The 24,459-nt window shown below is 38.2% G+C and overlaps 1 protein-coding gene and 1 pseudogene across 2 annotated transcripts; one reads left to right on the top strand and one right to left on the bottom strand.

Moving 5' to 3' along the window:
• The first annotated feature begins 5,969 nt into the window (after nucleotides 1-5,969).
• On the top strand, nucleotides 5,970-8,484 carry LOC101311742 (DNA-directed RNA polymerase II subunit RPB9-like). Its single transcript, XM_004295046.1, has 4 exons — nucleotides 5,970-6,092; nucleotides 6,181-6,256; nucleotides 7,065-7,223; nucleotides 7,995-8,484. Exons 1-4 carry the CDS (start codon nucleotides 6,064-6,066, stop codon nucleotides 8,073-8,075), a joined length of 345 nt encoding a protein of 114 aa, XP_004295094.1. The 5' UTR covers nucleotides 5,970-6,063; the 3' UTR covers nucleotides 8,076-8,484.
• A 2,146-nt stretch (nucleotides 8,485-10,630) lies between these two features.
• LOC101290943 lies at nucleotides 10,631-23,405 on the bottom strand (annotated as a pseudogene). Its single transcript, XR_184397.1, has 23 exons — nucleotides 22,813-23,405; nucleotides 21,589-21,743; nucleotides 21,107-21,346; nucleotides 19,898-20,007; nucleotides 19,746-19,823; nucleotides 19,535-19,641; nucleotides 17,863-17,957; nucleotides 17,662-17,774; nucleotides 17,365-17,468; nucleotides 17,198-17,275; nucleotides 16,901-17,060; nucleotides 16,701-16,869; nucleotides 16,454-16,524; nucleotides 15,778-15,858; nucleotides 15,623-15,693; nucleotides 15,241-15,337; nucleotides 15,095-15,154; nucleotides 14,422-14,476; nucleotides 13,935-14,335; nucleotides 11,982-13,853; nucleotides 11,227-11,799; nucleotides 11,055-11,113; nucleotides 10,631-10,935 (listed from the first exon to the last, which is right to left on the bottom strand). The product of XR_184397.1 is annotated as an uncharacterized LOC101290943 (transcript).
• Nucleotides 23,406-24,459: the final 1,054 nt, after the last annotated feature.

The following is a 24,459-nucleotide window of genomic DNA, read 5'->3' as shown; positions in this document are numbered from 1 at the left end:
ATAATGAATGTCCTGAGAATTTTTTCGAAATTATGAAATTATTCTCCTCTCATGGTTCGTATTTATTTACAAAAAAAGATGTATATTCTTACATCGTCCTTAGAAACATGGCATATTGTGCCGATTTTGGTCCTTTCCTTTGAAGGTGACTCACGGCACCGCATCCTCAAGGAGGATCGCCCACATGTTTTCTAGTTAAGTCTTCTATCCTATAATGGATTTTCCATCATCAACTGTTCAACTAGGCTTATCCAAGCTCAGTGTGATGTCTTATAATTGTCCGAAATTAAAGAGATAGTGGTTTAAGTGTGCCTCGCACTACCGACCCTCCACGGACATGACTGATCATACTAACTTGGAGTTACTAAAAGCTTTTGATTTTGGATCCCCCTACGCTATTAAATTTCGGTCTTGCAATAGACGTTAAAGACTTATCAAAATCGGACAATCATCATCATGATCGAATCCTCTAGGTTCTCTGAGTTATTATATGTTCATGTCAGGGAGCTTTTGCTAACTAGTCATGGAGTTTACGACCTTAGAACGACCAAAAGGACTTGATTTTGATCATATAAACATTATTTTGGCTTCGGCTTATGCCCACATGCCATCCGCAAGTTTCAAAGCTTTGCCAATGCCAAATTTGCGAAAAACAGCAATCTGTCCCTTCTGGACAGTCAACTTTATTTGAGCTTTGTGAACAGATCCGGACGAACCAGACAGTGAGCATTATATCATTGGAAAGCTCTACAAGTCTAGTTTTTAGAAATTTTTACGGTTTGTCCATATCTATTTTAACGAAGAAGTTATGGCTGTTTTAGTGCGCAAAGGTCATTCTGCTCGGAAATTTTTATACACTCTCGGGATTGCAGCTTTTTGTAGCTTCTTTCAATTCTTCTAAATGGTTAAAGTGAAACTATTTACTCGTCTATCTACCCTTTTTGTAGATATGTCTTATAGAGACAATGAGTGTCTCGCAGATAGTGGAATTACCCACAACATTCTAAGGAACCGACAATTATCTCTGGATTTTGTGTCTTGTAAATTTTCTGTGACTACAATACTTGAATCATACTGATAATTTAGGGACGCGGTTTAGTTTGAATCTTGATGCCTCATATCACCATAATCAATGTCACAGATGCCCTCTATGCATTGAGAGGCAACCGAACCATGTTGCGTTTTAAAGACATTCCTGCTAATAGTTTTCATTTGAAAACACATTGTGAGAATGAACAAGAGTTCTTTTGTGTATACTTTCTCATGAATGCAGACTGAAATGCATCTTAGAGAAGTTTACGAGTCAATCTAGCGGACTGTATGTCACTATGATTCGAATATCGAATCACATGTTGTCGCCAAACATGATATTTGGGACACCGACTCATATAGGCTTTGGTTTGACCAGATCGGTCATCCTAGAAGAGATATAATGGTCCAAATTTTGAGAAATTCTCATGGATATCCATTCTTCCTCTCAAAACGAAGACATTCAAGATCTAGTTTCTCCATGAAGCATGATGGTGACGCCATGGTTGTAAATAGCGGCACCCTAGGGACATTGACGTCACCCGAACACGGCTCCAACTTCCCGGAGGTCGTCCGGACAATTCCTCAAGCAATTGAGGTGCACCGGCATTCCCTCGATGTCTCATTGGTCCCTTGCAATGCTCATTGCTCTTTTTGAAAGCCTATTCTTTAGCTAAATTAGGAGTGATACTCTCCTACGCTAAATGACACAAAAGTGAACATTCCATTCTTACATCAAACTATGTAAATAGATACAACCAACTTGCAAACACCTTTTTTTGCTTTATGGTGTTGGTTGAGGTGTTAACACACTGGTCACGTGTTACATTATTATCTACTGCTTATGTTGCTTATACTTCTACAGGCTCACTACCTATTCTTTAAAGAAGTTTATCGGGATATAAGTTGAAATGTCATGTACCCCATGTTCACACGCAATACGGTCTCACCGAGGCTATGACCAAGAAACTTTAGCTTGTCGCTCATTATTGATGCGCACTCATCTTTCTATTTCATCTTGGGGCTATACAATATTTGCATGCTTGCATACAACTTTACTATTCATCTACGACCCACCATCATTGAATATTTTTATACTACAGCTCGTGACTGTGTACAAGGATTGACACGAAATTGTAATCCTTGAGCTCGGCAGGATTGAAATGGATCTCCAATCCTTGAGCTCGGCTAGTTGTTATTTTTAGGTGCCAAATTACAATGCCACTGCGCACAATGATGGGTCATTTGAGTTGAATAAGTTTAAGTTGGATATGAACCTCCACCTATAATCTGCTTATGTAGAAACTTTGTCAGACGATCTTATTCACCACTAAATTATGGATTGTCACTTTGATGAGACAATATTCCCGCCGTTAGGGGGAGATAAGAACACAAGTGTTCAAGTGGAACGACGTGAATTGTCGTGGTTTGTCCCCACTAAGTCTCATCTTGATCCCAAATGCATAAAGTGTTAAAGTGACGAGATCGCATGCTACAAATATGTCTGCAAAGATTGATGTCCTATCAAGAGGACATGGCGCGACCAAAATGAGTTGGTCTTGACGCCATCACCATGGATGGTGATATGGTGACACCATTTAGTGGCAAAATTAGTGTCACAAGGCCGTGTGACTCCCCAAAAGGAGGGAGGCCCTTAGGTTTGATATTTTCTCGCACTAGGAAGAAAGCGAGCTTGGCACAACCTAATCCATTAATCAGTGATACTCAAATCTATCTCATGAAGTCTGAATTGTGATTATCGTTGGGAGACGCCTCAATGTCAAATCCAATCCATATAGAGATCTCTACAAGTATTACATTAGTGTACATGAGGATGTGGGATAATGAGTCTACTATCGAACCACCCTTCGTTGATGGATATCAACTTAACTTAGTTGATTGGCCTAATGGAAAGATGCGATCCAACATTAACAAAGAGATAGGTCCTTGGGCAGGTGATGCCGACACCACAAGCTAAACTCTATCAACTATGTCTTTGTTAAATAGCGTAGTGGGAACAAGAGCTTAGACTCACCTTATGGAGCAAGGTCTCTCACTAACACGCACTGTGATCGACTACGATGAGATATGCTCTTGTAATGGATGTCGTTGAACTTCACTACTTTGTCAGTTTGGTAGTTTCCGAATAACTGAACATGCAACCTATGAATGTGGTCATAATAACATCTGTATGGGATCAGGGATATACATGAAGGTCTTAAACGAACTTCATTAATTCGAATCAAGTAGCTCCAGACCACAGGAGCACGCGTTTGCTAAGGGTATTGAAACGCACATGGACTCTACTTGATTTAGAATGGATATGGTGAATTATGCCTTTGCGTGTTCATTCCGGATTTACATGGACTCTTGATGGATCAAGAGATGCCAATATGTATCAACATCCGAAATTAGAATGAACAAGATCTTGGGAAGACACGATCTCGATAAGGCACTCGATGACTGTATTGATGATGATTTTTCATCAATTGGCTTAGACGCTCTATAACTAGTGAGGCCTACATATACCCCATGATTAGTCAGAGTCTTTACTCTAAAGAAAGATCCGTTATTTTGCCTAAAGCAAGATGACAAATATGTGTTAAGAGATGGAGTTCCTATCTAAGTACAATAAGACGCATCAATGTACTCAACACAATACGAAAGACTTGACATCTCATTCGCTATGAAAAGTTGTAAAGCTAAGTGTAGCTATGCCTCCACGTAATGCTAATATAATGGCAGTAACTCTTTTTTCAATACTTAATGGTATGAAAGGTTGAGGCTTATTCTATCCCTACATAAGAAAGACACATCAAAAGCAAAATCAGAATCTATCAAGCTTCGTAGGTCAAATTCCACGGGACCTACAAGAAATCTCACTCACCGAAAAATGGTGAAATTGGTACCATTGGAAAGATCTATGTGTCTACTTTCCAGGGACATGAACCATTTGATCATATCTATCATATTGAGTGAGTTATGGCAATTTTCGTAAAGTATGACAAATCTGTCCGAGAATCTGATTTTGCCAAAACAGTCAACTTTGACAGGACTTTGTGAACAGCTCCTGACGAACCAGAATGTGTGTATTATATGGTTGGAAAACTAAATGAGTCTAGTTTCCAAAACCGTTTACGGTTCGTTCATACGTATTTCCTAGAGGAAGTTACAGTTGTTTTAGTAATTGAAGGTCATGCTGCGCTGAAATCTGATTTCGTGCACAAACTTATGTTTTGAGTTCACAAACGGCCTTCTCCTCAAGATCTAAGTGTGAAAGATCATGTTTGAGGACTATACGACATGATCTAGTTAATCATTGCCCAATGCCACATTTGAAGACATGTTAATGATAAGTTGTTGAAACTTCCATGATTAGTAAAAATCAGGAAGAGCCCTATGATTGATGTAAAGATCAGAGGGAGGTGCGAACTTCAAGGGGAGTCTAGCACATACATACATGTCACTATCAAATGTGAAGGGTGCATTGTATTCTTTTTCTCATATGATTAAGGTTTAGTTTTTCTCCCACAGGATTTTTGTTTTTTGACGAGGTTTTTAATGAGGCGACATATCAGCACCACCGGCATACCGACACGCGGCACAAGGGAGAGTGTTCTAGGATATTCCATATGTGTGCATTGGTCTTATGCTATCAGGATATGTAGTTGGAATATGACTGTATTCATTATCATTACCATATTGATACTTTGTAATTCCCTATATAAATGACTTATATCAATGAATAAGATAATGATTATCTATTCTTTTACTAATCTTTTTGTCTCTACACTTATACTCGATCAGACACATGTTTTTTTTTTTTGTTCGGAATATAAGCCCAATGAGCGATGCAAAATACTGAAATAACCAAAATCTTTTGCTAATTACAGGAAAGCGCTGGATTACGTCAGCATACTGTACGCTGAAGAAAGACATGACACATGGTGTAATACTGCCCACAAAATTGGAATTCGAAGGGTATATAAGTAAATTTCAGATTTAACTCCATTAACAGTAAAAATCACTTGTAAAAGAAAAATAATGAGGGTGTTTATGTCAACCCCAAACCATAAGTCCCATGAGCTCAACTCTAATTCTTTCTGGCTTTTGCTTCCTTATCGCTTTCCCAATCATCGTCTCAATATCATCCTGTAATGTGACTGTCTCCCATCACCAACACCTAATCGGTGAGAATACCGGTGACGACGATCAGGCAATCGGCTAGCGTGGGCTGTGCCGGAAAATGATACCGCGCTTCAAATCGTAGCGAGCAGCTCCGGTGTGCACCATCTAGACGGCGCAACAAGCGAGGCTGAAGGTCATGGGCCAAATGGAGCTGCGGTGAACCCAGTTTATCAGATCGTCGACCTTGGAGATCACGATCGGGGACGACATGGTCTGCGGAGATGGAGCAGAGAAGAATAGGGAACCTCTCGCTGGTTTTTGTTTTTTCACACCATCGATCGACATCGTCTCATCCTAATCTTTAAAGAAGAGGATGATGGCGGTTGATCATGCTGATGAGTAATGACCATGGTTTCTCTTTAAACATTAGGCCTATTACTCTTTTGCTCTCTCACCTCTATGTTTCTCGAGCTCGCACCACCACCCAGCAAACATTAAAGAGATCGATATGCTAGAATTACCGTTGACTTAAATGTTCTTAAATTTTCACCATAACGGGGTTGTTTTACTATTAACGAAAGTTAAATTGTAAACTACCTAGTTGCCTTTGGAATTCAAGAATTGTGGACGTTATTATGCCACATGGCTGACCCCACTTCAACGTACCGTACTTTATGGCGTAGTCCAGCACTTGCCCTAAATACATGACCAAAATATTAACATTTTCGGGGAATACCCTTGAAATTGCAACAATTATCAAATAAGGGCCTGGGGAAAGCCCTTCAAAAATGTATTCTTGCGAGTCTCAACCCTGGAAACTATTGAGAGTGTGCAGTGAAGCAAGAGCAGAGAGAGCTTTAGTCCCAACCAGAACAGAGCTTCTCAAAAGACCCAAGCTTTACCAAGATGAGTACCATGAAGTTTTGCCGCGAATGGTCAGTAACACATTCGCTTTCTCTTTCCTCATCTTTAGTTGTGAAGTTTAATTCTAATTTGTAAATATGGGTTTTCGCATTTTTGCAGCAACAACATTCTGTACCCAAAGGAGAACAAGGAAGACAAGATTCTCCTCTATGCGTGCCGCAATTGCGATCACCAGGTCGCTCCTTCTCTCTATTTGCTCTTTTGATTTTGGTAGTTTTTGGTTGGTGTGTGTTATTTTGTTGAGAATTGCAAGAACCCTAATCCCATTATTGAATTAAGTTCTAGAATGAACTAAAGGTTGTAACTTTGACTCTAAGTTTTCTCAAAGAATGGTTTTTGTGAATTGCATTGAAAATTACCCTTTTTTTTTATCTGTGCCCATATTCTGCTGAAGGGTCATTGGGTTTGCTTGCCATCATTTTCTGCTTTTTGGGTCATGTTGATAATTTGCAAATAGGTTTCTTGGCTTAGTTCATAAGATCGATTGCCACCACCGGGAAGATGGTTGAAGAGTTACTTTTGAGAAGCTAGTTTCAGTTGGCGTTACTCTTTTTGGATTGACATAATTACTTGACATAACCCAAGGCTCTAGCTTTTACTGGAGTTCTTTCAATAGAGGGTTTTCTTCATGTTTTTGGTGATATGCTTGGAAATTCTTCATCTGCACTACTTTGGACGTTAAACTTTTTCTTAGAGGGTCACTTCAGTTTGCTGCTAATCATTTTTTTTTTTCTTTACGGGGTTTGCAAAATTTGTAAATATTTCTAGGCTCAGTTTACAAGCTCAATTGTCACTTCAGTTAACACCTGAAGAACATGCTTGATGTCTCTCATATGGAGTTACCTTCTAAATTCAGCTTTCAGCTTATTGTTACTATTTGCTCCCGCTATTTTCTACGTTGAAGGATTTTATCATTTCTGATTAAAGGTCTATAGCTCAACCATTTTGTACATTTTCTTATTAGAGTACGTGTTGTTTTGCAGGAGGTTGCTGATAACAACTGCGTCTACAGAAATGAGATACACCACTCAGTTGGGGAACGCACTCAAATCTTGCAAGATGTAGCTGCAGATCCAACTCTACCTCGCACAAAAGCTGTGCGCTGTGCTCAGTGCAAGCACGGAGAAGCTGTCTTCTTTCAGGTGAAATGCTCATTCTTTGGATGAAGTTGTGTACTTTTACATGTGCCTTTTCAGTTAACTTAGTTCTTGGTTAAATACAAAGAGACTGGATGTTCAAGTTTCTGTTAATAAGACACATGACATCTGTCTAAGCCTTTCAGTTGAAATTCCAACTCTTTGATGCTTCAAGTCTTTACCATGGATTTCCATGCAACTTAGAATATGATATACAATTACTAAGTATTCCACATGAGGGCCGTTCTAGCTACTTTTGTAATGCATCTGGAAAAGAATAGATATAACCTGTTAACAATGTATCTTTTAGTAATGCATCTGGAAAGACATTTTACAGGTATAACCTTTAAGCAATCCATGATTTAGTAATGCATCAAAGCTTATCTTTGACAAAGTTATGGTTCTTTTTCAATACATCATATCACTTTGCCTGTTTGGTTCAACTGAATGTTAGGGATCAGTGGTTTATGTGATCACTTGGCATTGAAACATCTTTGAGTAGTTGTAGTTGTCACCACTATAACATAGGAAAGTCACATCTGTTTATCATTCTTCTTCTTTTTGGGTTTGTATCCCAGCCTTTCATGTCCAGAAATATGGTATAAACATCTAAGCGAATAGTCAGATTGTACTTTTAGATAGCTTTTCACTCCACATGATTCCACTCCTTGAGTTATTATATATAAAGTTCATAGCTATCTTAAACCATCTTTTCTTGTTCAAGATGTTTAAAATGTAAGAGGTAATTCTAATGTGCAAGTTCTTATATATGTGCAGGCAACTGCTAGAGGAGAGGAAGGGATGACGTTGTTCTTTGTTTGCTGCAACCCAAACTGTGGTTACAGGTGGAGGGACTAATATGCTCAAGTTTCATCTAATCAAATCTAGTTGTGCTCAGAATTAGTTCTGGTGTACTTATGAAATTGGATTAAGGTTTATTAATTGTGTAGCAGACTCTTTTAAGCGGTCCTGTATGAGCCCCGAGATACTCCTTCATTTCAGACACCAGAATTTTGATCCCTAGTGTAGGTTTTCATGTGTATGGACCATCAATTGACATTAACAGGCACTTTCATTTTGCCAGAATAGCAGTATCCTGATTTCCCAACTATTTGGTTTGTCAATATGATAGTTCAGTTGTGAACTTCTTATAACTGCCAGTGCCAGACCTGTAGAATCCCTGCCTGCTTGCCCTCTGCTATTATCTTCTAGGGCCATAGCTTGTTAGAATCTATTTCGCTCCCACGTAGTTCTTTGTTCGTTTCTTATTTTCCGAACAAATAATTTGGTGAGATCAATACAATCGGGAATGAGCTAACCTTCAACTGAGATAGTTTGAAGATGATCAATGAGAGGTAATAATTAAAGAGCATAAATCTAACAGCTCGATCTGAAATCAAAGATCGAGAATAAACGGCAACAAATCAGAAGAATTCTCGAAGTATTTAGAATGGAGAATGAACAAGAGTCTTCAACGTTACCAATGTAAAAACATGATCTCATGTTAAAAAGAAGAGTGAAACTGATGAAGGGAGTATGAAAATCTCTATCCTGCAGCCCAGATGCTTGAAAGAGAGATGAAACTGGTGTTTTCCCTTTGTTATTAAATGATAAAATATCAAATGTGCACAAAATTGAATTCTCCGGATTATATAGTTTCCATTGCATTTCATATCAGGTTACATTGTATGACTTGGAGAAAGTGTTGCACGAACTCAGATCTCTGTTGGTGCATCCATCTGCTGAACGGTAAGAACCAACAATTATTGTCAATTTCTCTTCCTTTTACATATGTACCAGCCTCATATTCCTGCGATGCATATATATAAAAATGTTGGTGAAGGGAGGTATGATGTGAAAGTTTCCTTGTGAGCTAGTCACCCTAATATCCCTGGCAGGTGATTATATTTTGAGTTTTAATGTTTTATTAGCCATTTCAAATATTGGTATAGATTGATTCATGCTTCCCTTTATATATAGTCATAGAGATAAAAGAGTGTATACACACAAATCAGTAAACAAGGGAACATACAGAGATTCCATGTATATTACTGTTTTTCTTCCTTTGACAGGCAGTAAAGACGTTATGGACTCCTCAGGAAGTTACTTGTAATAGCCCAGTTTTTACCATTGAGATATTGTCCGCTTTGGGCCCACCGGCCCTCACGGTTTTGTTTTTGAAGTTTCAAACCAAAACGCGTTCAATGTAAGGTGCTAGCTTTGCACATATAAGCATAGCAACTTGTCTCCAGGCGATGTGGGACGGGTGCACCTACTAACTTGCCTGCCTAGTTAGGTCACCACAATCCACCCCCCTTTAGGGCCCAACGTCCATGTCGGCACACTTCCGGCCGGGGACAGGCTGTGATACCATCTATAACAACCCAGTCTCTACCATTGAAATATTGTCCGCTTAAGGCCCACCGGCCCTTACGGTTTTATTCTTGAGGTTTCACCCCAAAATGTGTCTCAATGTAAGGTGCTAGCTCTGCACATATAAGCATAGCAACTTGTCTCCCTCGGATGATATGGAACGGGTGCACCTACTAGCTTGTCTGCCTAGTTAGGTCACCACAGAACTTCATGTATGTCATGCTTGTTGGTTTAGGGTCTTTAGGTCTCTTTAGAAACATTAACCATTTTGTAAAATCTGTTGGTTTGTAAGTTTATATAGCTTGGAGCCATGGAATAGACTGTGGACTTCTTGTTCAGTGTGAAGCAAAAACTATTTATGTTTGTAGCAGGGAGACTTTAAATAGATAGACCCAGCAAATATCTCAATGTAGTCCCCGCTCTCAAGTTTTTATCTTCAAACTTCTAATTCTACCTTATATCTATTATTCAAAAAGAAGATATTCAGTGCATGTGAGAATGGATCTGATTTTTGTTCTTCTCCCAAACCTTTTAAGAACTCCGGCTGCATAAATAAACAGAAAAGAATTAGAGCAAGCCTTTCCGACTTCCCAACCAGAGTTTGTCTCTTGATCTCAACTCTCAAGGATGTAATTTTGAGGCTGGCAAAATAAGTGTTTTTTTTTTTTTTTTTCGAGAGGGAAATGGAGAAATGTAGCTTTGACAACGACCTTAATCGAGTGTCCTGAGGGTTTAGAAAGTTCAGCTCCCTTGGTGGTACAATGGATATCCTATTATACTGTTGTTGAAGAATTTCTCAAAGTAGATAAATGGAGGATGAAAAACAGTCTTCAAGAGTGAAACGGGGGAGTATGAAAATCTCTCAACGTCCTGGCGCCCAGATGCTTGGAAGTCAGATGAAAATGGTGTTTTTCCTTCGTTGTTATTAACAATATCATCTGTACAAAAATGATTTCTCTGGAAAATTTACACTTGCTTCTAAGGATATCCAAAGGATTAATCCATTTCCAAAAATGAACCTAGGGTATCATAAGGAAAACCCTCTAAACATATGAAGGTAAAATATCTACAAAAATAAAAAAAATATAAAAATTAGAAGAGCCAGATGGTCGGCTACAAGGACGAAATTGTCTCTGTAAACCAGCCAGATAGACAATGCAGTTTCTCTAGAAATTCTTTATCTGCTGTCCGTTTCATTTTCCCTGAAGACTCCGCATGGCTTTCTACATAGGCTTGCGCATTTAACAGCATTACCTTAAAGTCATGTTTCAGTGCTTCCAAACTTCGGTAATAGTCGTTTTCTAACCTACTCTCTATCAAGTCAAGAGATATTGGAACCGCACACCTGAGACAATTCCAAAAGGCAAATACATTTCAAAACCCCATATGGTACCAAAGATATCTATCAGTTTTCCTTGATAGAGATTCGAGTGCAATGTAAGGTACAAGGGTATGAACACATACCAATTTCTGAACTTCGGCTTCTCCTGAAGCTGCTTCAATTTATTAATCCCTAACGAATCCTGAAATGTACAAACATATGAAAAACCAAGTCTTGAACTAATTTGCCGAAATGCAGCTATAACCAAGATTTCATTTTGTAAAACAAAAAACAATAAAGGGTTTGCCTTACTACCTGACGACTGTGGGATGATTTCACTAGTTGGGCAAAGGCGGAATGCAGCTTGTTTTTGCTCTTATCATCAATCTGGGGCTGCACCCATTCAGTAGCGGTATCAAAAAGCTCCCAAGGACTATGTAGCTGTGTCTCTTTAGGAACAGACTTGTACATAACCATACACATTTCCCATGGACTGTCAGGAAACTCAGGAGATTTGGGCTGAATTTGCACAACCCGACCATCCCACCAACTACCATCGTCGTCACCATCATTTTTCCACCAGACTTTGCACTTATCCCTACATGACCATTTTTTCTCTATTGCAGCAACATAGCGAGTTTTTTCAACAATGTAATCAGGGAAACCAGTAACTTCAGGCAGAGTCATTCTGAAAGACTTGCAGTACACATCAGATGAAGGATCTACAAATTCAAGGGTCAATTTACAGCAGCTATCCCCAGATCCTGGAAGTAAAGAATATTCTAGGTCTTGAACTATACAAAACTCCACAGCTCTTATTCTCTGCTTTATAAATGCCCAAGGCGGGTCTTCTCTCAACCTACCAAGATCAAAATACTCCTGATGCCCCTGAGAAATAAAAAAATTATAAAAGTTTAGTGAACAATGGCCTTCATATGCTAAAATCCAAACAAAAACAATAAAAAGGGAGGCTGTCTTCGTAGCTCATAAAACCAAACACCCCATTCCAAGAATCCCAAGAATAAAAAAAGTAAAAAGAACAAAAAGGCAGGAGCAATAAAAGTAGAAACCTGTCTCAAATAGACAACTTCATCCCCTAACTGGGGAATATATCGTGAGCTCTCCTCATGTGCCGACAGCATCAACCATGTTCCTTTCCTCATTGATTGATGTGACTTCCTGTTATCTATTGGATCCACATCATGATCATAATAACTCCTTCTGTTTCTAGTTGATCTCAACCCAACTGCTGTCCTTGAACTTGATCCCCGTTCTTCATTCGGAAGTTGACATTTGTGCACCGTGTTGTTCTGGGCACTTCTGAATGTATACCTAGGCTCATGGCCTTGACTTAACTTGTGATCTTGATCCACACTACTTGGATCACGTGTAGATGCCTTCAACCCCATTGACCGTGTCCTACGAGCTCCATCAATTGAATCGTCACGGCAGTCTACTGCAGCAATGACATTTTGGTCGCTAGTGTTGGAAATTTGTGAAGTGCCTTCTCCCTTCCCACTACTTTCACCTTCCAAATTACTCCGACCCCTATGTGATTTCACCCGCCTATAAACAGCACTAAACATTTTGTTTCTATTTACATGGGACTCGACTGATTCAATTTGAATGTCTGATTCTCGTGAGCCGCTGCATCTTTGATCTGAGTTAAATTTTTTGGAGCCATTATCCTCTGGCACAATTGAATCGTGATCTATTGTTGGAAGGCTTTCAGGCAATGTGTTACATCTACCTCTTTCCAAATTCTCTACTACAGAGCTCATAACCTGTTCACTAGGACATTCAGGGCCCCTCGGAATCTTCCGCAACCTTAATTTCGTTGAGGCTGGTGTAAGCTTCTCATTTTGTTCAGAAGAGAAAACACTCCCATCCTTGTTGAGGTCAGAGGAAGTGCTTGCATCCCAATGAGCCATGTGAACAGACTTAGGTGATTGGTCATGATCCTTGCATTCACTAAAACCCGAGTTCTCATTAACCTCAGCTTTACCATTAAGGTCCTCAGAGGTACTAGTCCCAATAGTTCTCTCATTTGTCATAACCACTCCATCCATCATATCCCCATTCCTTGGGCTTTCTAATTGAGGGGACAAGTTTCGACCATCCTTTTCAGATTCTGTGTTTCCACCGTGACCAACAACAGCTAGACTGGTACTGGCAAGTGCATCCAGTGATGTGGCTTCTCCCACTCTCAGCCGCTTTGATGTTCGAGCTCTGGACCCTCCCCATCTTATACTTCCAACTTTATAATTCTCAGTCAAGTCCAAATAATTCTCAACTTCGTATGATTTCCCTCCCACTGCTCTTTCAAACATGCTGCAATTTTCCTGACCAGGAGAGGTCCTTAGATCCTGAGAGTTCATGTGATTCTCATTTGCTTCACTGGCTTTGTGATTGCAAGATTGGTCAACCAGATAAGCCGGATTTTCGCACTTATGTATTGTGCTTTCTGTATCCACAATCGTATTTGTATTTGACGGCCGTCTTGGCAGTTTTAGCACTAATCTCCTCCTGTTCCCAGAGTTCCTTTGAAGTTCAGGAAGTTCATGAGATTTGACCGGGTCCTCAGATTCATTGAGTAAAACCTGTTTTCCTTTCATATGGTTGCTTAGGTGATTTTCTCTATCGGATCCATCACTCTCAACATTTGAATCTTGCAGCGTTGATTCACTTCCTGAAATTTCTCCTTCCGATCCATCTTCATCTTCCCCGTCTGTATGTCGTCCCGTTATCTTAGAAAATAGTGTAAGGGCATTGCGTGCAGCAACTCTTTGAGGTCTCAGTGACTTCGATGTGGAGCATTTCTTTTTTGAAGATTTTCGGCCATGCCTTGATTTCCTTTTTCTATTACTTCTGAATGAGTGATCATCACGGTCATCCAAGTTCCTCCTTTTAATACACCTTCCAGAAGACGTCATGACTTCAATCTGAAGAAAAGAGAAAGGGAACACAGTCAAGCAACATCTAACAAGATTCTAAAAGTTATTTGTTATTGAGAGGGAACTCACATCAGCCTTTTGTTTTTTCCTTCTTGATCTTCGTAGTCCATCCAGTTGAGCATCCTCGTCACTATCTTCTTCACTGCACTCTGGATCAACAGAAGGGTTTGAACTTAAACTTCCTTGCTCCCCTCCAGTAGAATAATCTTCAGTGATATTGTACTCTGAATCAGCATCATCACTTTGCATTTCATTTTCTGGTTCCCAATCCATGGCATCTACAAACTCTGGTAGCGGCTCGGTCAATAACATATCCAAGTCTGCCAAAGGTAGCATTTGGAAATCTGGATCTAAACTGAAGTCAGGCCCAACAGCAAGTCTTAACGATGAAGGACGCCACTCAGAACCCAGGGCTCCTAATCGTCTCTTCTGGTACGCACTCTGGTAGGGTTCCGGATATGGTATCATGCCTAGTGTTTTCACAATAACCAGTGCTTCAGAAAATTGAAAATCCAGATAAGGATAGTTCCATAAGGGAAATGGACTAGAGAGAAACCTGAATCACAAAGTAGATCCTGCATATTCCGTCGGTATGCTGGAATCTGAGTTTCCTGAAACAAATGTTGCAGATAACATCTTAAGGGATCAAAGAATCAAACGCAGCATAAAAGCACTACACACAGAGATATAATTAGAATTGACTTGTGCTAAGTCAAATCATACACATCCATACTATTAATTGATTTCTAAAAGGTAGGGGCAACATCATGCTAAATATAGCACGGCATCGGATTTTAGCTCTGACTTTAACATCTCAACTCCTAAAAGAAAATTGAATTTTGGTCGCACTATGCCAAACAGCTATCAATCAGTCAAAATCACCAGTGAGACCCCATGGTATAAATAACTAACAGAAATAAAAGTATATAAACTAAACGAATTATAAGTCCATTGGTCATGTAGGGGAATGCATGGGTAGAAGGTGAATTTAAGAACACAGGAAATATAACATAAAAATGGGTCCTGTAAGTGTAACAGTTACTGAGGACAAACATTAAGTTCTAATGTTCAAATATTTCAGCAATTGAACTGGGGAGAGAAAAGAATAATAGAAAGTAAAAATCAAATGAAAATATACAAAAATGTTTTTATATTCTGAGCAGTAAAATTTAAGACAAAGAGAATGGATTCAACCACAAATCTCATCATTAATAGCGAAACCAACTAACCTGGTCAAGAACATTCCCGAAGCTGTCTTGAATGATTGGGCGATAATCACCAAGAAAAAACTGAAAGATAAGTGCATGGAAGTTAAGTACAGTTGTTAACAGAAGTGTAAAGATATATTCTATACAAAGAGAAGGGGAAAATCTACCTGATCATATTTTGCATCATTGTGGGACTCCCCTTGGCCACTGTCCAATATGTAGAGTTGCCCAACATCATCAGATAGTATAATCGACGTTCCGTCCCTAAAGTAGAGAGAATGAACACTTTGTAAGTACATGAAAGCCACTAGGGTCATTTGCCAACTGATAATGTGGGAGTTGGGATTCAAGAGAGGTATGCAATGAATCCTACATAGTACTACAAGGCCAAATTGAAGTACCAAATAAAGCTGGAGAAAATTATGTAATATTTTGAAGAGAAAACTATCACATTGACGATTATAAACAAAACAGAACTTTTAAAATTCAATACAACCACTACGAAGAAAAAAAAAAATCCAAAACTAAGGCTTCTTATTCTCGACTTACGGCGAAAACTTTCCGTCAACCAATCTGAACTGTGAAGTTTGATATATACAGATAGGCATGCCTTCCCATATCTGAAATTGCAAGTCAACTAAGGCATTCAAGAAGAGAGATCTTTTGAAGAAATTACAAGTAGAATAAGGAATCTGGAAACTCACATCCCAGACAATTGTTTTTCCGTCATAGCCAGCACTCATTGCCAACCTGGGGTTGAAAGGGTGAACATCCAGAACATATGTCTATCAAGAACACAAATTAATATTATCAGTGATTTAACTTTTGCTCCTCCAGCTTAAGTAACCAAAACTGGTTACCAATGGAGCCTCGGAGTTGCAGGTCAGGATTAAAGTATTTTCATATAATGATAAAAATCATCTACACAGAAGCATGCAACACAAGCTGAGAAAAGATGACACAGGACATTAAAAACTCACTAGAAGAAGCTACTTAAGTGCTATATGACAGACAAGAAAGCAACAGAAGGATCGACGTACCCACAAAACTATATATTAAATACAAAATAAAACATGCAGATAAGAAAGGACTTCAAGTACAAATTACAGGGGATATTGATTAAAACATATTGTAAATGTCAAATGATTCCAGGAATGTCGGTTCTTCTAAAACCCATTCTATACTAACAGACTACTAGGTAAACAAAAGAAATTAAAATGGTATTGAAAAGGATATCCTATTGAAAATGTGTTCAGTAAAGATATGTATCTGTTCCAAATGTTACACCCACACACTAGTGAGCTTAGTATCATATTTGCAAGATCAAATAACAAAATTCTAAAGGAAACAGATCCATGGAGAAGAAATTCAACTACTTACAGATTCAGTGTGACCCGTCAAAGAATGCACTAAGCTACCATCAGAAGCATTCCATACGCATATTCTGCAATCTGCATTAAAATATAGATATCAAATTGTTACATTACCGAATTTATGGCCTTGACAAGAACAAATCTGCTCAATTCAAGTTCGTAAACCATCCACACCAATAAATTTATATTATGCAAAGGTATTAAGACACTAGCTCTTATAATATACACATCAAAAGGAGAAATGAACAAATCACCCATGATAGCAGCAAGAACAAAGCGATTGTCAAGACTCCAGATAATCATATTAACACCACGAGGAGTTGGAAGAATTCTCTGGCGGGGGCCTCCACGTGAAGGTTGAGGAGGCATTGGTGGAGGGGGAACTTTCAGATGATAAGCTCTTGTCCAACGACCAGATTTTCCCTAAAAAATGAAAAAAGCTTATTTATTCTGCATAACTTTTTCCGTTGATAAGCTTAAAATAGAATAGAAAGTTAAAACTTGAAAGTTATCATTTAGAGTAAAAATAATTTACATGTGATCTTCGTGATTTGGGAATCCAGATAATTGCGCTCCCATCGCGAGAGCAAGTAACTATATTGTCATGATTGAACCTGGGAGAAGGAAACACCGGGGAATGTATATATTATTAAATGGCAGCTAAAAGATCACCGGGAGAAGAAATAATAAAAGCAACAGGATAATAGCAAACTTTACAGCAGAGTCAAAAAGAAAGGCAAAGGAAACGAACCACGAATTTTTAAATTTAGGAACATTCTCTTCCTTTGAGGTGTCAGCTGCCATAAATCTAGATACTACAGCACAGCCACTGCATTGCATGAAGAAACATATATCATCATGCAAAGATTAGATACATATGCGTGTGTGTACCTGTGGAAATTACTATAACAACTTTACCTAAATTGTACGTAATTGACATCATTCTCATGGCCAGATAACACATCTATCTCATGATTCGGTTGGTCTGACTCATCTGAGCCTGGCTTGGAAGCAATCCACACCTACAATTAGCTCTCTCTCAGTAAAAACAGATAGATTTATTTCGGATATAGATTATCACAGTGATACAATTGATATGTCAATCCATTTCTCATTGCAAGCACTATATTTACTAGTTCACTGAAATACCGATGATAACAACTAAACAGAAAAAGGTTGTGGAAATGATATTAGGGACCCAAAAGTATAATATACCCTCGCAAGAGTGTCTGAGCTACCGGTAACAAAGACTGTTCCATTAGCATTAAATGCACAACAGAAGATCTGATGGCTCTGTACAGTGCTTGAGGATGGACCACTGTTTCTCCCTGCATCCAGGCAATTATAATACAACACTAAGTTTTTTCACATGTTAATAAGTTGGTTAATCTTGGCTGCACTGAACAAGAAACTGACCAGTTGTAGTATCTGAAGGTTTTGGAATGTATATCCTTGGAGTCACTTGAGAATTCCTGGCATCCCATATCCTACAAGTTCCATCATCAGAGGAACTGCAATGGCAAAAGAACAATACAAGGTAGATCATAAGAAAGTGATCGTCCACAAAAAAAAACGGCATATCAAAAATTATAAAAAATAAAAAAATTAAAATTAACAGCATTCTGCATTGAAAAACAGCATCAAAATTAAAACTCGCTTGCTTAATTATATATACTTAATTATATATAGAGGGGGGTGTGGGGGGGAGGTGGGGAGGGGAGGGAGAGAAAGAGAGAGAGAGAGGTGAACAACTGAACGTGATCTATAGTTCTATACCATCATCTAAATAGGTAAAGAAAAAAGGACATCTTAGAGCAGCCCTTCAATCTACATGAATAGAGAAAGTGGCATATTGCAAAAAAAAAAAAAAAAAAAACAACAGTAGATAGTAAAGCCCAAAAGCAAACATCCTCATATTATCCCACAACAAAATCCCCTTCTTCCTACATTTGTTGTAAAATGTTCTCCTATTCCTCACCATCCAAACTGCACAAAAATGGCTGCTAAAATGCCTACCCACAAATTGCCACTTTCATCACTCAACCAAAAGCAGCCCAAAATGAAATACATAATCTCCATCCAATAAGAATCACATCTTTAACATCATTATCACATATTATTCGCAAACTACATTCTCCTAATCTTCACCACCCTATGGACCAGTCTAAAAATATATTTTCCTTTGATATACCAGCCATCCTCATCTTTCTGTGCCCAAATAAATTAATCTGTACATGCCATTTCCTATGATCTTATCATAAAATTTCATATTCCCACACGACCCCATGTGCCCAAATAATTTAATCTGTACATACCATTTCCTCATCTTTCTGCCCCCAATGAACTTAAATCTGTACATACCATTTCCTCATCTTTCTGCCCCCAATGAACTTAAATCTGTACATACCATTTCCTACAATCTTATCCTAAAATTTCATATTCCACGCGACCCTATGGACCAGTCTAAAAATATAATTTCCTTTGATATACCAGCCATCCTCATCTTTCCGTGCCCAATTAACTTAATCTGTACATACCATTTCCTATGATCTTATTGTAAAATTTCATATTCCTACACGACCCCATGTCCAAAAGTTATATACTAGTTGTACACTCCTACCAGAAAAATCCACCAAAACTAAATCCTTCAAAGTTTGGGACAAAAATATCTCTAGCAATACATTGACAGGCCTACATTATTAGATATTGAACAAAAGAAAAAAGAAGATGAAGAAGAAGAAGAAGATACAAAACAAATTTGATGAAAAGGTAGAAAAAAAAAAAAACAAATTTGATGAAAAGGTACAAACAAAAAGTAACATAAAAAATTGATAACAAAAGGACTACAGAATATAGGCAATAGCTGAGAAAAAGAAAAGAAAACGGTGACCCATGCCATTCTCCAGTTTAGGACTTCAGTTACGATCATCAACTAAATATTATCTGACCAAAGCAAGTTGGTAAAAAGAAAAACCGGCAGTACATCACTTAAGAATAGGAATGGTCGAGTCAAGAGTGACTTATTCTAAGTTTCTAACAAAAAGACTTTACATGAAAAATTATTTCAGTGACAGAGAATCGGCCTTACGATAGAAGGTGGTATGTAGAGCCAGGCCTGGGATTAAATGCAATTGCAGTCACAGCTCCAGTGTGTCCCCGCAACACTGAAATTGGAAGCCCATCTGGCAAGCGCCACTAAGGAAACCAAAAGTTCTCTTAAATTAGCACTATGTTACCCGAAAAAAAAAATAAAGCAAAAAAGAGACACAACTTGTAACTGGGCAACAGAGAATGCTTACAACTCGTATAATACAATCATTTGATGCGGATGCCACCAAAGTATTGTTGGAACTCACAGCTAAATCAGTGATGTCTCCCTTCAAGCAAAAAATAAGTGAAAGTAAGGAGGAGAAAAGGATAAGCAGGTCTTTGATGAGCCATAACAACTTACTTCATGTCCACGGCAGCTGGCCAAACAAAATGCAGTTTCTATTAACCAGATCTTCACCAGGCGATCATCTGAACCAGTGATAACATATCTACCTGAGCGATCAAATGTTGCTGCATGATTCAAGTCGAAATAAACCATTGTGAGAACTTATCACATCGTGTGCTATACAAGCTTGATAAGAAAAAACAGTAGACAAACACTCAAAATACACCAAAGGGAAGAAAAAAAGTAGGAAAACAAAATGCTGTACGAAGATAGAATTGACAACTGATGTCAAACAAGAATTGTATTCAAAACATTAAAATATGTGGGCTCAGATGAATGTACATAGGTTGAATCGTACCCAAAAAAAACACCTGAAAATGATGTGGCCCAGGGACAAAAAAACCAAAATAATGTGGAAGACGAATACTGAACACTAAATTCAGAGCTTAGTGATGCGGGTTCACAAATTTGAAATGAATATAGCCATATCTTACTATGCTTCAGCATTTGCAACATATTACAGCAGAAGAAAATAAAAGCAGGCACTTTATGACAAACACCCGATCCGAGTGAGAAAAAAAAAAAAAAAAAAAACTAGGTTTTACAGATGAGATAGAACTGAGATGAAGAGAAGAGCAGAAGAAATTAAAAGTGATTCCTGAGAAAAGAAAATCATTAACCAGATATTATGTTTGACCACGCAATCCCTCCACTGTAGCTAAGATATATTGCACGTCATATTTTTTTTTTTCATTTTTACAAGATCCGCCCAGCCTGTTCTGATTTCACAAGATACTTCGAAATGAGACACAGAACTTCAGCACTTACTTTTGTTTGATAGTGTATAGAAATTGAAAGAAACCATCACTTAGGAATCTTTGGGATACAAAAAAGTAGAACTACCTAAAATCCTCCAAATCTCTCCACTGTTGGAGGGACAACCACGTTCCCTTGAAAGAGAAACTACAAAATTCTCTTTCATTCTCTCCGGCCACTTAAATATCTAATCATGAATCCTTAATCTACAGACTGCAAACTATCTAGAGCATGATCTTGATAACAACAGCTATGATGCAGATATATAAAAGAGAAAGGGGGGTATCAATATGGTTACTTATTAAGCAAAGTAATTCCATTCATTTTAAATATTGGTAATAATATGTGGAATAAACTTCCATATGGACCTATGTAATAGCTGGTGAACTCTCAGGATTGGAAACATACCACAATAGACAGCGTTTCGATGGCCCCTTATTCTCTTGGTATTTTTCATCTTCTGAAACATGGTTGATGGTTTTGCAATGGCATAAGATGCAGCACGAACAGACGGTGCACGGTGATGTCTGGTGAAACCTCCCCCAATTTCCCTCAAACCTAACCCATGCACCTGATTAGCTTTAATGTGAGGCCAACGCATGTAAGCAGCAGGTCGGTTCATTTCGTTGTTTTCTTGATCCCTATCATCTGAAAGGAGAAGACATGTTCTAATAAAATACAGAGAAAATGAAAATGATGCTGACAGCGACTAACAGACACACAACTGGAAGGAACTTCAAAAAAAGAACGGAAACACTTGCAAAGTCCAATGCATGCATGATTATTATTTCCAAACTTCAAAAAAATAATCTAAGATACAATCATAATTGACAAAATCATAGATTCAACCCTAAAAATGAAATGGTCAAAACTCAATTAATGTCACATACAGCTCAGAAGTGAAAATGTGCCCGTTCCCAAGAGAGTAGGTACATCAGCTGCATTAGGGGCATTTCCACCAGTCATACCCCTTGATGGTGGGGCTATACTCAGGATCATTTGCTTCAAAAGCTTTACCAAGTGATCCTGCTCAATGTGAGGATACCTAAGCAAGTGTAAAATTGAAAGAAAATTAATTACAAGTATTTAAGAAAACAAAAACTTAAGAATTATTTACAAGCATACTAAATTGCCTGCAGTAGAAGACCAAGAAGTGAAACTGACATCCATGGAAAGAGAGATGAAACAAAAAATAACGAGATAGCATTCTCATGATCCTCAAAGGTCATGGCGGGTGCAATATGTAGTGAATTGAGAGTGGCCCTAGATTGGTAGTCTGTAAATTAAATAGCACATGCATGCCCATAAACATTCTATGCAGACCAACAGCTTATTTTTCAGAAACATTTCAATTAAAAACAAAGAAGAATAAGTGGTGATATGTATGTATGTGCATGTAATTAGCTCAAAGGAAACAACTCGTGATTTTGAATTGTTGGTGTAGTATTTCTCCGTGCTAACCAAGTTAGTTTCACCAAGCGGCTCTGATAAGATGGAGGACAAACAGAATTCTTGACCATTCAAATATATTCAAGACCTGGACATGTTTTCTAATTATCAAAGATGATTCAGATTCTCTCTAAAATACCATCAAAACCTATTTAAATTCTATATAAAAGACCATTGAAACCTAAATTGATAGAGATGGTTGATCTTTCTCTCATTATTTCTTTGTTCATATTTGACTAATATAAGATAAGGGATAACTTATCAATATTGTCTTTAAACAAAAAATTATCAGATAATTACCATTATTTAAGATTCATTACATTCTATCAGTAATTGGCCCCCTAAATCAAAAGGTGCAAATTTATTTCCCTCCAAACACCAAAGTTCAAATGCTACGATGAGGAATAGTGTTTCAGACTGTACTATATGCTTATAAAAACACAACGAAGAACCAGAAAACCACTATACAACTGTAACAAAAGCCCAGAACTCCCATATACATGTCACACCAAGGAGCGCAATAAATGTTATCACTTATTTCAAGAAGTAATAAATTGATGCCACTTATTATTAAGTCTTTTAAGTGGCAGAAAGGTCAGAGAAGCTGACCTAAATTACATTATTAAAGGTGACTTGTTGCAAAGCAAGAAAAGATATGCATATACCTTGGCACCAACATATTGTAATTCAAGGGGAATGATTGCCCATCATCATTCTCATCCCCACTATGCAACCCTTTCCTTGAATACCAAGCGTGATATCTTCTAGGTAAAAGTTGATGTTCAAGAAGTTCGTTCCAGAACTGTACACAAGTTTTACGACATGGTCCAGCTGAAAGAAAATGCATAATGAGGAAATACACTTCTCTGAGGTCAACATCCACATCTTGTTCCCTGGCATGATTTGGCTCTACATCCTCATGTAGAGTGTTTTCATGCACTTTACTGAGAAAGTTCAAGTGTTTCATGCTAACAGAAGGAGCATCGCCACAAGGAAACTTTTGAAGAGCCATAGCTCCTGTAAAACCTGCATAAAAGAGCCAGAAACTGACTTTATAATCATCCACGTTAGAAACAAATGCAGAAAAGAAAGATGGTAAAGGTATAAAGTTGCAAGTCTTAATTTGATCATAAATTAGAAGCAACACACCCCCTGCCTCACTCTCTGTCACACAGAATCACAAATTCAATTTCTCAGTTTAGAGTGATCTGTATAGCCATAGTGCAACAACTTGGAACCTGAATAAGCTGATAACGTTAACCTCCAAATGTTCTCTTTTCCCACACACCCCTCCTACGATTTTCAGTAGCAACCCCACGATTCTACTCCTTCTGTAAACAGTGAAAAGTTTTCCTAAGAGTATAGCAAAGAGCCTCTGGCCTAACCACACTTCTAAAGCCTCAAACTCCAAAACCCTAAACTAAACAAGAATGTAAAACGCAATGTGAGTCCTGCTTCCTTAAACCATTGCGACACACACAGCATCCTACTCATGCAGTACCTAGACTAGATAAATAAGATCATAAGAATATGCAATACCGATTCATCACTTCTAAATTGAATCTCATTATAACAAACAACCCTGAATTACATGTTCAATGATTCATATGCTTGCTTTAACCCTGAATTACACAAAACTCCTCTCTAAACTCAACAAACCCATACATTCCACAATCCATCACGCATTCCTCTAAAAAAAACACTAAAAATCCAATCCCATTTGCACTAAGAACACAATCCAATCCACACAAGCAGGCAAACACATCAAACCCATTCTGGGCACAAATCCCTAAACAAAAAAAAAAACAAAACGCAGAGCCCTAATTCAAACAAAATTCTAAAAATTCAAGAACCCAAATTTGAAAAAGGAATTGGCTTTCTGTTAGTACCTTCAAGAAGCCATTGTGGGGATCCTTGCAATACCAGAATTCAGACCCAAAAAACCAAAAACAAAAAGAAAAATTCTCCAAGAAACGGAGAGAGGGTATTAGAGAGTGTGGCTCACGCGCTTTGAGATTGTCAGGAGGGAGCTCTCTTTACTGCTTGGGATTTCTAGTCTCTCTCTCTCTCTCTGTCTCTCTGAGAAGAAAGAAAGAAGATACAGGGCAGGTTGAACGATGCGTTTTTAACCTTTATGCTTCTACTGTAGATTGCTCCAAGGAAACTATAAAATAAGTTGTGAAGCAGCCAAACGGTGCCGTATTGGTGACCTAGATTAGTGGACCTATCCACAATTTGGGGTTAAATTACAACCTAACGACGTCGTTTCGGTGGCCCTTTTTATTTTTTCTCGGGTTGTTTTTTTTTTTTTT

The sequence above is a fragment of the Fragaria vesca genome, linkage group LG3, assembly GCF_000184155.1.
Source record: "Fragaria vesca subsp. vesca linkage group LG3, FraVesHawaii_1.0, whole genome shotgun sequence".
In the NCBI taxonomy this organism is placed as follows: Eukaryota; Viridiplantae; Streptophyta; class Magnoliopsida; order Rosales; family Rosaceae; genus Fragaria; species Fragaria vesca.
Note: the sequence above shows the minus strand (reverse complement) of the source record. Positions and strands in the feature narration are given on the sequence as shown.